The 10,792-nt window shown below is 44.9% G+C and overlaps 2 protein-coding genes across 3 annotated transcripts; one reads left to right on the forward strand and one right to left on the reverse strand.

The window, feature by feature from the left end:
- Nucleotides 1-1,077: 1,077 nt before the first annotated feature.
- gpr75 (G protein-coupled receptor 75) lies at nucleotides 1,078-2,721 on the forward strand (the record flags this gene model as incomplete). Its single annotated transcript, XM_083987695.1, has 1 exon — nucleotides 1,078-2,721. The coding sequence occupies one exon, from the start codon at nucleotides 1,078-1,080 to the stop codon at nucleotides 2,719-2,721; it is 1,644 nt and encodes a 547-aa protein (XP_083843821.1).
- A 1,020-nt stretch (nucleotides 2,722-3,741) lies between these two features.
- Nucleotides 3,742-9,999, reverse strand: erlec1 (endoplasmic reticulum lectin 1). 2 transcript variants are annotated; one of them, XM_083988292.1, is made up of 14 exons: nucleotides 9,703-9,999; nucleotides 9,412-9,516; nucleotides 8,733-8,813; nucleotides 8,461-8,538; nucleotides 8,321-8,381; nucleotides 8,169-8,209; nucleotides 7,850-8,073; nucleotides 6,924-7,065; nucleotides 6,671-6,832; nucleotides 6,531-6,590; nucleotides 6,087-6,211; nucleotides 5,917-5,994; nucleotides 5,718-5,793; nucleotides 3,742-4,835 (listed from the first exon to the last, which is right to left on the reverse strand). In XM_083988292.1, the coding sequence occupies exons 1-14, from the start codon at nucleotides 9,841-9,843 to the stop codon at nucleotides 4,764-4,766; spliced, it is 1,446 nt and encodes a 481-aa protein (XP_083844418.1). In that variant the 5' UTR covers nucleotides 9,844-9,999; the 3' UTR covers nucleotides 3,742-4,763. The 2 variants fall into 2 exon arrangements, with proteins under 2 accessions (XP_083844418.1, XP_083844417.1); XM_083988291.1 differs by having other exon boundaries at nucleotides 8,321-8,384.
- Between the last annotated feature and the right edge of the window lie 793 nt (nucleotides 10,000-10,792).

The raw sequence follows: 10,792 nt of genomic DNA on the forward strand, positions 1-10,792 counted from the left end.
ACATTAACAGTAACTATCATAAATTATTACTATGCTATCAAGCTAAAATGCTCCGTGGCACTTGTCATAAAAGCTGAAGTATGTTGCCATGGTGAAAAAAAAATCGTTTGCTGCGGTAAAATAACTGACGTCACAGCAGGTCTCTTTCAAATCTTGCAACCAGCAGTAAAAAAAAAAAAAAAAAAAAACTAGGAAAATGGCCGTTCATACTGTCTTTAATTATCATAAACGGGGCATAAGTGACACTGTTTTTTTTTTTTTTATATGGACTGCTTTAATGCAGGGGTTATGTTGATGCCCACATACGTAGGCAGTGACTTCATACTCATTTCTCAGTGCAAGTCCGGTGGCCGTCGCTCCTGTGTAAGAATGGATCCATATCGCCAAGAAAACGAGTATGCTCTCATCTCTCTGCGCTGTATCGGCTTTAAAAACACAGACCTGCGAGCCAACGTTTTGTTTCACGTCGAGGTTTGTTAATGGACTGCGCTGTTTTGCATCCGCTGCCGTTGAAATACGTTTTTTTCCCCCCCTCTCTCTCTCCAAAAGCCGCTGTGCGTTCATACTGCTTGCTATCATACTGATTTAAAATGAAGACTGGCTGTATCAGATGATGAAGATGATGGTGAAGATGGACACACGGTCGATTACAGCAGGTAGGTTACATTTCGCCAGTATAGAAAATGAACGCCATTTAACAGCTTAGTTTATATGTATACATATATTTCCTCTGGATATCAGCAGACGGTGTGTGTGTTGGGGGGGGAGAGGGGGGCGGGGGTAAGGTATAATTGGCCAAATGCAGTGGTGCATAGCTATAGCCTAGTAGCTTGTGTCTTATAACCCGTTTACACTCAATTGTAAGTTAACTATTGCTCTCCATTATCAGCTGTGATGCATTCAGAGTGATCTAGGGTTCACCATAATAGCTTATAAATGACTTTGTATCTTTTCTACCAAGGTGGCAGCAATGGCGGAGGCAGCAGATACTGTAATCATCATGCACTCCTTCCATCATACAGAGGAATAATGTTGAAATCCATGACTGGGGGATCCTCATAAATTGTTGGTAATACAATGAACACCACTGTCACGCCATCGGACCTGGTGGATGTGCCAAGACATCAGACCTTCAATGGCACCCTGGGCACGCAGACCTCGTCAGGCTGGGCTGTGATCCACGCCGCTACCTTGACCTTCTGCTCTCTGCTCCTCATCCTCATCTTCTGCCTGGGCTCCTACGGCAACCTCGTGGTGTTCCTGTCCTTCTTCGACCCGGCGTTTCGCAAGTTCCGCACCAACTTCGACTTCATGATCCTCAACCTGTCCTTCTGCGACTTGTTCATCTGCTGCGTGACCGCCCCCATGTTTGCCCTGGTGCTCTTCCTGGACGCGGGCGGAGCGGACGGCGTGTCCAAGAGTTTCTGCTTCGCCTTCCACCTGACCAGCTCCGGCTTCATCATCATGTCCCTGGAGACGGTGGCCGTCATCGCGTTGCACAGGCTGCGCATGGTTTTGGGGCAGCAGCCCAACCGCACCGCCTCCTTCCCCCGCACGCTGGCCCTCACCGCCCTGCTGTGGATGTCCAGCTTCACCATGGCCGCCCTCCTCACCCTGCGGGCGTACCCACACGCAGGCGGACCCTGCTTGCCCCATTTCGGCCTAGGAGGCGGACAGGCCAGGGTGGTGTTGTACGTCTACCTGGCGGACTTTGCCTTTTGTGTAGCTGTGGTGTCTGTATCCTATCTGATGATTGCTCAGACATTGAGGAAGAATGCACAAGTGAGGAAATGCCCCATCATGACAGTGGACGCCACATGCCCTCCGCCCCCACCGCCTCTCATCGCAGCGGGCTTCGAGAGCATGCAGTGTGCCGTTCAAGGTCCCTCTCTGTACCGGAACCAGACTTACAACAAACTGCAGAACGTTCAGACTCACTCCTATGCCAACAGGACCGCCCAGCCCCTGGTCCCAGGTGCTGCACAGGGAGCCACCTGCTGCCAGCTGGTGTCCACAGTCAACTTGGCCACAGCCAAAGACTCGAAGGCCGTCGTCACCTGTGTTGTGATAGTGTTCTCCGTCCTGCTTTGCTGCCTGCCAATGGGAGTTTCGCTGGCACAGGATGTTTTGACACCGGAAAGTAGCTTTGCGCATTACCAGTTTGAACTGTGCGGCTTCGTGCTCATTTTCCTCAAGTCGGGCATCAATCCCTTTGTGTACTCACGCAACAGCGCTGGCCTGCGCCGCCGTGTGCTGTGCTGCATTCAGTGGGCAGCGCTGGGCTTTTTATGTTGCAAGCAAAAGACTCGTCTGCACGCGATGGGGAAAGGCAGCCTGGAAGTCAATCGCAATAAATCCTCCCATCACGAAACAAACTCGGCCTACGTGCTGTCGCCCAAGCCACAGAGGAGGCTGGTGGACCAGGCTTGTGGTCCCAGTCACTCACGGGATTGTGCTGGGAGTCCAAGGGCCACAGGTGCGCGTAAACCTCGCCCGCCGAGTACCTCGACGCCCATCAACACCCGCATTGAGCCCTACTACAGTATATACAACAGCAGCCCCTCTGCAGGGCCCAGCTCCCCCACTAGCCTGCAGCCCGTCAGCTCCCAGACATTTGCCTTTGCCAAGTCATATGTAGCCATGCACTACCACACTCACCAAGACGCTCTTCAAGACTTTGAAAGCACATCAGTGCACCAGATTCCCATTCCCTCGGTTTAGTCCAAGAGCTGCCAAACAGGAACGTTTGGACAATCTCACCATGGCTTTAAATGAAATGTGAATCAAAAGAGAAACATGAACACAGTCCATTTTATGTATTTGGAATCAGTATTAAGCTTGTTCTCTTTTACAGTGGAAGTACACGTTAATTTTTTTTTTTGAGTGGTAAAACTAAAGAACCAGTCATAAGCTTTCCATGGACACTTGAAATTAGCAAGACATTTGTAACGGAGGTTTCTGTTCCAAAAAGTTATTTACTGTCATTGAACTGAATAAACCTTTTTTTTTTCTTTTTACAGATACAGAGCATTTTCACATAAATTTACCCCCGTGTTGTGCACAGATGTGCCATTATAACCCAAGACTGTAGTTTTTCATTGCAGCCGGACTGGACTGCATTTACTGGTTTCACTGCTGCCTCCTGTCTGGTTGACGTTGCTGAGCACTGACATCAGCTGCTGTGAAACCCTGCACAGGCCCACACGTGGCTGTCAATGGCATGTGGTTACACTTTGATGGACTTCTGCTTCTTAAGAAAAATGTATTTGTGAACCTCATACACTTTTTAAAACAATAAATGTTTGGCAAGTGTAGTGGATCTTTCACTTTTTTTAAAAAATCTTTTTTAAACCACAGCTTTGATGATTAATCAGGAAACCCACTGACTTTTTTTAAATAATTGATTTAACCATTTTAATTGTTTTTTTTATAGTCATGTATATCAAACTTAGACCAGCTCCAGCATGCTCATCTCTGTCAATTTACCATATTTCGGTTTTAATGTTGGTCACACAATCATCACAAATCACTTTTTCTGATCAGATTTTTTGAGGCAAAACAATGAATTGATAAATCATGAAACTTCTATATATTACACATGTTTGTATATTTAATATTTTGTCACTTTAACGCAAAGGCCTCTGAACTGAACATCAATTCTGCAGCGGCTACCGTTCAGCACTTCAGTGTAAATATGACAAAACAACACACATAGTATGAGCGCCCTCTGTTGGCCTTTATTTTACCATGGCAACTTACTGTAGCAGATGTCCTTCAGTGAGATGCCACATTTCTTTTAAAACATGAAGAAAAACACACACTAAAAAAAAAAAAATTATAAATTGAAATTCTATTATTAATCACTCGTCTTGGTCAAGTCAAATACATTTTCCCGTGTTGTAACCCAACACTGTTATTGAGGTTTCATGTCTTAGTTTTATTTTCTCCTGCAAATGCATTGAATTTATATCTTTGTGATACAGCAGTGATCAGGATCCCAGTGCACATTATCATGTAACCACAGAATACCTCTCTTTTTTAGGAAACCCACAGACATTCTGTACATCCTACCACATCACTCACTTTGAAGCTACTCCACGGCTCCTTCTGATGCATAACTTACACTCATTCATCCAGTAAATCAACACAGCACACTCACGCTTTTGTGAAAAGGAAAAAAAAAAAAATAAGACCTTTTCTCATATCTACATATACAAAGTGCCACAATCAAACAACTAATCATTTCATACCTCACACACAGACACACATCCTCACACACAGACAATAAAACCACCATGAATATTGTTGATTCCCCTGATAATTATGAATCCCCTGATATGTATCTCATTTACTTGCAATTAATCAACACAAAGTGAAGCACAGATATTAAGTACAGGCAACAAATCCACTGCCTTGTGGAGTGCGGCGTCAGCCCCGTTTCACTGTGTTATCAATGAGTCTGAGCTGGCCTGCTGGGTTAGGCTGTGATGTAGCATTGTCCCGTTGCACAGGTCAGGGCTTCGGGCTGAGGCTGTGCTCCTGAGCTACGTGAAGTCCAGCCTCAGGATCAAGTTTAACCTTGATTTTGGCTTCTAGCGCAGTGTCACGGGCATTTCTCTTCCTCCAACAAACAGGCTTCCATTTTATCACAAGTATCCTCTCCTCTTTTGAAGTTCACGTCTCTCTCTCTCTCTCTCTCTCTCTCTCTCTGTGTCCTCTCCTTGTCCTTCATGCGCTGTCGCTGTCACTCGATCTCTTACAGTTTAGCCGGAGAGTGACAGAAGCCCGTGTTCATCTGCAGTGTCGAGAATCCTGCATATGACTGGAGACTCAACCTAGAGGGGGAAAAAGATGTCAGCCAACTTTAAAGAGGAACTATGCAGGACTTTTACCTTAACTCTGCTTCATTTTTACTTTAATTAAACAGCTTTGGAGTAATTGTGATTGTTCAATAAATGGAGGCTCTCTGCCTTCCATGTAGCGTCTCTTTGCCGAAAACCAACCTTGCAAGATCAGTGGCCGCCCCGGTGTCCCAGTTCTCCTCTCTGGGCACCGGGATACAAACACGCCCCGTAACTCATAATCTCGTGTTTATGACAGATAAGACTACACAAACATACACGTCGTAACATCATATATGATATATGACGTTATGTACCGCTCTATTGATTGACTTCTCGCCGGCTTCGTTGTAAACAAATGCACATGGCCGAGGGGAGGGTTAGCAAAATAGCGGAAAAGCGACCAGACTTGCATAGTTCTCCTTTAACAATGTCAATTTAACCAGTAGCGTTAGACATTAGCACTCCCTCCCTTTCAGTCATGTTCAAAACATTTCTCGCCATCCATTGGTCTATTGTATGGTTCCCACGCTGTCTGGTGGGCAAGTAAAAATAGAAATTACCATTGTATCCAAATATTCAGATGATTTTGCTGGTTAAATTCAAAATATTTTCATCCCTGTGGAAATGTCTCACCATACTGTATTGTACATGTAGTTTCCACAATCCTGATAACTTTGCTAGCCTTTAAGTGGTTTTTTAAATTATATTACTGGACAGTGAAATCACAGGTGGAACTAACACTGAATAACAACGGCTCGGTTCCAGCAATTAAAGCAATGCAACAGTTAACAGTGCAAATAACTGCTCCCCAATGATTCTCCACATTCCTTCCCCCCCCCCCCCCCAGTGTCTGTGCATAGTGAGCTTACTTACCCCCAGGATGTACTGACAAGTCTGAGGCTCCAGCATATAGACAGTGACAGCATGGGGAGACTCAGACTCTTTACATCTGACAGAGACAAGAGAAATGAGACAAGTGAATCAAAAGTGAAACATTTGGGCATTTTTCTGACTCACGCACACTGACTCAGAGCAGGACACCGAGCTGGTGCTGCGATGACTGTTCACTCACTTGAGCTTGACAATGACCTGTCTGGGCTTCCCTGTCAGATCACAAACATCCCCGTGGCCATACAAGTGGGAAACAAGCCTGTCGTGGATCAGGGGAAAAAAGATCAAGAATAAATCAACAATAATCTCAAATGACACCCAGGTTAGGGTCCAGATGGAGAAATGACATACTTGACTTTCTGCACTCCATCATCCTTGAGCTGGTAGGATCTGGCGACGTTCTTCTTGGCCCATTCGACGTGCTCCTCCGCGTTCCAGCTCCCCACCACCACGATGTTCTTTCCTTGCTCTTTATCCTGGAGGGACGAGCGTCACATTTGCATCACTATGCCAAAACAACCAATCTTCCATGCCCATCAAAGACACCACTTTATGGAATTACAAAGTGTTACAATTAAACAGTGTATCAATTGGCTGGTGGAAAATTCAACAAGCAACTTTTTAGTGGCTTAAGACACAAAGAAACATCTAACATTTTATGGGCGAGTTATTTTAATTGAAGCAATAATCTGCAGTGATTCATTGTGAAAATATTTATTTGCATCGCAACACCTTGTCCGCATAACCACATGACACAGTTTCTACACACATGGGCTCACAGTAACAGACTCTTACCTCATGGTATTGATGGACATGCTTTCCGTAACAGAATTCATATTTCCACCAGCCCACTCCCTGAGGGACACATTAAGACGATTATAAGTCACCGAATAGTTAATCAAACTACTCAGGCGCTGCAGATGAACGTGTCTCACCCCGTGCAGACAGTACGAGCCGCTGAGGAACTCTTTGATTAGCTGGTCATCTGTCAAACGAGAGATGTGAGTGGTGCCGACCGTGACCTGAGACTGCCCTCCGACGGTGATGGGTTTGTGAGTGGAGGTGAAGGCCTCCTCTCTCACCGGCGACGCCTCCTCCTGTAACGTGTCAAAGATCTGTCTGAGCCAAGTGTCATCGGTAGCATGTACCAATTTCCCCCCTTGTCATCTTTTTCTGCCCACGTCTCACCTCTCTGGTCTCGGAGGTGGAGCTGAACGGTGGTTTGAGCTGCTCCTCTTGCTCCTTGTCCAGCTGGGTGAGCCGCTGAGGCCGAACAGGCGAGCCTGCCAGAGCTTGGCAGAAAATGGCGTTCACCGGGGACGACTTAAACCTGGCAGGAATACATGTCGGGAAACAGTAAGTAAGAAGCTGGAATCTCACCAGTGGGAAAATACATTTCAGTAGAATCGGAGTCCACAGGGATGACTAATCTTAAAGGGGTAGTTCAACATTTTGGCAAAATTGGCCCATTGCAATAATCCCTATAGTCATAGCAGTAAGTTCGTTACCTTTAATTGTTGGTGCAAGCTATTTTTAGAACGGCAGAGCTGAGCCGCGAGCTGCTCAGAGCTACGCTACAGAGGCCAATGGGATTTCTTGGTTTCCCTCATCAAACTCATCAAATACACAATCCAACAACTCCAAAACGCTCTCGTGGACAAGTTGTGACCTGGCTGCACATTCACCACGCTATGAGATAATAACAGAACGTTACAAGATGGAGTTGTTTTCCCGTCTGGGGCGACTCTGTCTCGTAACGTTTCCCTTATTATCTCATAGCGTTGTGAATGTGCAGGTCACAACTTGTCCACAAGAGTGTTTTGGAGTTGTTGGATTGTGTATTTGATGAGTTTGATGAGGGAAACCAAGAAATCCCACGAGCCTCCGTAGCTCTGAGCAGCTTGCGGCTCTGCTCTGCCATTCTAAAAGTAGCTTACACCGACCGAGGTAACGAACCTACTCCTAAAACTATAGCTATTATGGCAATGTGCCAATTTGCCAAAATGTTGAACTATTCCTTTAAAACAGCATTTCTATATTTCCAAAACAGAAACACCCAACATATCTCTACCCCTGAGGTGTATTCTCAAACATATTCATTCTGGGAGCTCTACCTGTATTCTGGGTGAGCACAAAGCAGTGGTGTCAACACCACCACCTCGTATTCACAGGTTGTGACTTCGGCGACAGACAAGATTTCGTGCTTGGCCTCTGGGTGACAGACATACAGCACAGATGTGGAGCGGGGCTGATTCTGTTTCAGCACACAGGGAGTCCCATTTCCCATTTCCAGCGAGTAGTAGGGAGTGAGCTGACCCTCTATATTCTTAGTGGGCACCTGAACATTAGTGGAAAGAGAGATGGAAACATGAAAGAGGCGACAGAAAGCTACAGTGTCCTGGCAAACTTGCCTGGTGTCATAGTTATACTCACTTCTGCTTCAGCTGTTGATTTGACTGGCTCTTCAACTTTCTCTGAAAAACATAAATTCCTATCTTTAGTGAAACAAGTAAAAGACATTTTAAATCATTTAGAGAAGTCATATAAACATAATATCAGAAAACTTCCTTCACAAAGAACCTCACCTGTCTCTGTTGACTGGCTCTTTTCTGCCAAGTTCCCCAGGAAGTACTCCTGAACGCTGATCTTCTATGGAAACACATTTGGTCACTTTCTGAACAAATTGCAGGATTCTCATTCCTAATATCTCAAGTCAAACACTGACCTGTCCGGTCTCCTTCTCTTCATGATACTGTCTTATGTGTTTTCCATGGCATACTTCATATGTCCAGTATGACTCAATCTGCAAGGTTGGCAAATCAAGAGCAAGTTTGTCTGAGTGAGTCTTTAATTCACCAAACACCAAGGCAGGAAAACATGTTCTCAGTTACGCTCTACTAACATAGCATGAACTCCAGCTGCACATGGTTTCAGCCTCTCCACCGAGAGAAGTAGGGAAATGAAACAAAAGCAGAAAGGAAGCATGGTGGCTCTCACCCTGTAGGAACAGCTGCTCCGTTTGAACAGCGGCTCCAGCAGGTCACCCGGACTTAGCCCACTGTACTCCTTTTCATTGTCCTGAGACAACAAAATTAATTATTTAAAAAAAAAAATGACATCACAAGATTTAAGTGACATATTTGCACAGAGTGGAATCATGCAGCTGCTTTTCTAAAGATTTTAAAGATGAAGTTTCTTTTTTAGTTGTTTTTTTGTTTTTTGTTTTTTTTACGTGAAAACAGTTTTTCAATCAGTACTTTGTTTATAAACCTGGCTTTTTCTTTAACAATTTCATCATCCAGCTCTAGGTAGCATTGTTGTTGCATCATGTAAGTAAAAAGGTTGTTGAGTACAAAAATATGGCACAGACCGAAGCCAAATCAATGGTAGACTGTTCAACCTGTATAATTATCAAGGAGGAGAGATGTGTCCTGACATGTTTAGTAACATAACAAACCACTTATATTTATCTACAAAAAATGAGATATATCAGTTCATAAATTGGGAGGGGCTTGCTTTAAGACAGTTGGGAAGTTTTAATTGCTTAATTTTACATGTTAACCTTTTGCAACTGAAATGTAGTTCACACTATGTAGGGACATTTTACAGTCCCTCATGAGACCATGCTCAGATATGAGGTTGACAGACCAGTGTGAGAAACAAGTTAATCTCCTACCTCCTCTCCGGTGGTCAGGGATGGCAGGAGACATTTGTACTTCTCCTTTTCTGTTGTTGTCATTATGACAAAATCCTCTTTGCTGTAGAGTGCTCCTGACGTCGGCTGCAAACCACAGACAAATGTTTGTTATTCAAACGAAACCGCAGGTACAAAACAACAAGGAAACTCACTCTGATAGCAGAGCAGCCACACAGGTGCAGTAACACCTACAGCCCTTATATCACAGTCAGTTTACTTGTCCGTTTGAGAAAGCGGAAACACCACAGGAGGAGACAGGAGGAGACCTACCAGCGTGAACTCAGCGTCAGGCCAGGTGATTTTAAAGGGGACTTCGTCTGTGAAGGAGGGGTATCCGCCTCTGTTTGCCGAGACGCCGCTGCAGACCTCCAGCAGCCCCCCGACCAACACCACCAGAAGCCCGGCTGTCATCTCTCCTGTCCGGCTACGGAGCTCCTCCTCGGCTCAGGCCTCTCTCCTCTTGTAAGACGACAGCCCCCTCCTCTCCTCACACCGACCCCGGCCTGAGCGGTGGACTGAAGGCTGATACAAAGTCCGAGGAAGTCCGGGTTTGACAGGCGATAAGACTGAGAGAGACGGATGTCAATACCGCACAACACACAGGAAGTGGACCGCTCACTTGCCACGTCGTGTTCCGCCTCCGCGCGGGGCTGAAATATCAACACCGCCCCCTGGTGGCGACACGAGGTACCGAAACAGGACTGCCACACATGTAAAGACCTTTTTATATAGCCTACAGTCTGTGGAAAAGACACAAAATAACTTCAAGCCATGAACATAATATCAGAATTTCCATTGTCATTGGTTTGTTACAGTTGTTGTAGCTGAAGCTGTTGTAGTTTTAATATCCAATCATCAGTCAAATACAGAGAACTTTATTTTAAATTCTAGTCAAAATCCCCAAAGATACGAAGATCACAAATATATCAGGCTAAATGATCATTTATATGTAGCCTATAAAATAAAATGCCTCTCAATCATGGCACTAAATGGTATAAAAACAAATGGAAATACAGCACAATATCAAATAAGTATGTATCAATTACAAACCAGTGAAAATATATTGAGCACTAAAGTGTTATTTATCCCATTTTTTGGTGGTTTGATCAGTATCTGCTGAAAGTGAACAGATCTTACCGTAATGGGCTGTTGTCCAGAAAAGCTTATGTCCTGAATCTGGAATCTCTTTAGAAGCAAATTTTCTCCTGTTGTGTACTGTTTTCATGGATGAAGCACTATGTCCCCTCTGTCACTTTAAACTTAAGTACCCTCTCATATGCTGAGAACAGTACTCAAAAAGCTGATACTGAATGCAGACCACAGCTTGCCTGAGGCAGCCGACTCCTGTTGAGTTTAAATG

The sequence above is a fragment of the Trachurus trachurus genome (assembly GCF_905171665.1).
Source record: "Trachurus trachurus genome assembly, chromosome: 15".
NCBI classification, from domain to species: domain Eukaryota; kingdom Metazoa; phylum Chordata; class Actinopteri; order Carangiformes; family Carangidae; genus Trachurus; species Trachurus trachurus.

Coding starts and splice junctions, on each gene's coding strand:
- erlec1 (XM_083988291.1), bottom strand. CDS start 9,843: ATGACAGCCGGGCTTCTGGTGGTGTTGGTCGGGGGGCTGCTGGAGGTC. Junction 8,814..9,411: donor CCCTGACCACCGGAGAGGAG/GTAGGAGATTAA, acceptor TTGTTGTCTCAG/GACAATGAAAAGGAGTACAG. Junction 5,995..6,086: donor GATGGAGTGCAGAAAGTCAA/GTATGTCATTTC, acceptor GATCCACGACAG/GCTTGTTTCCCACTTGTATG.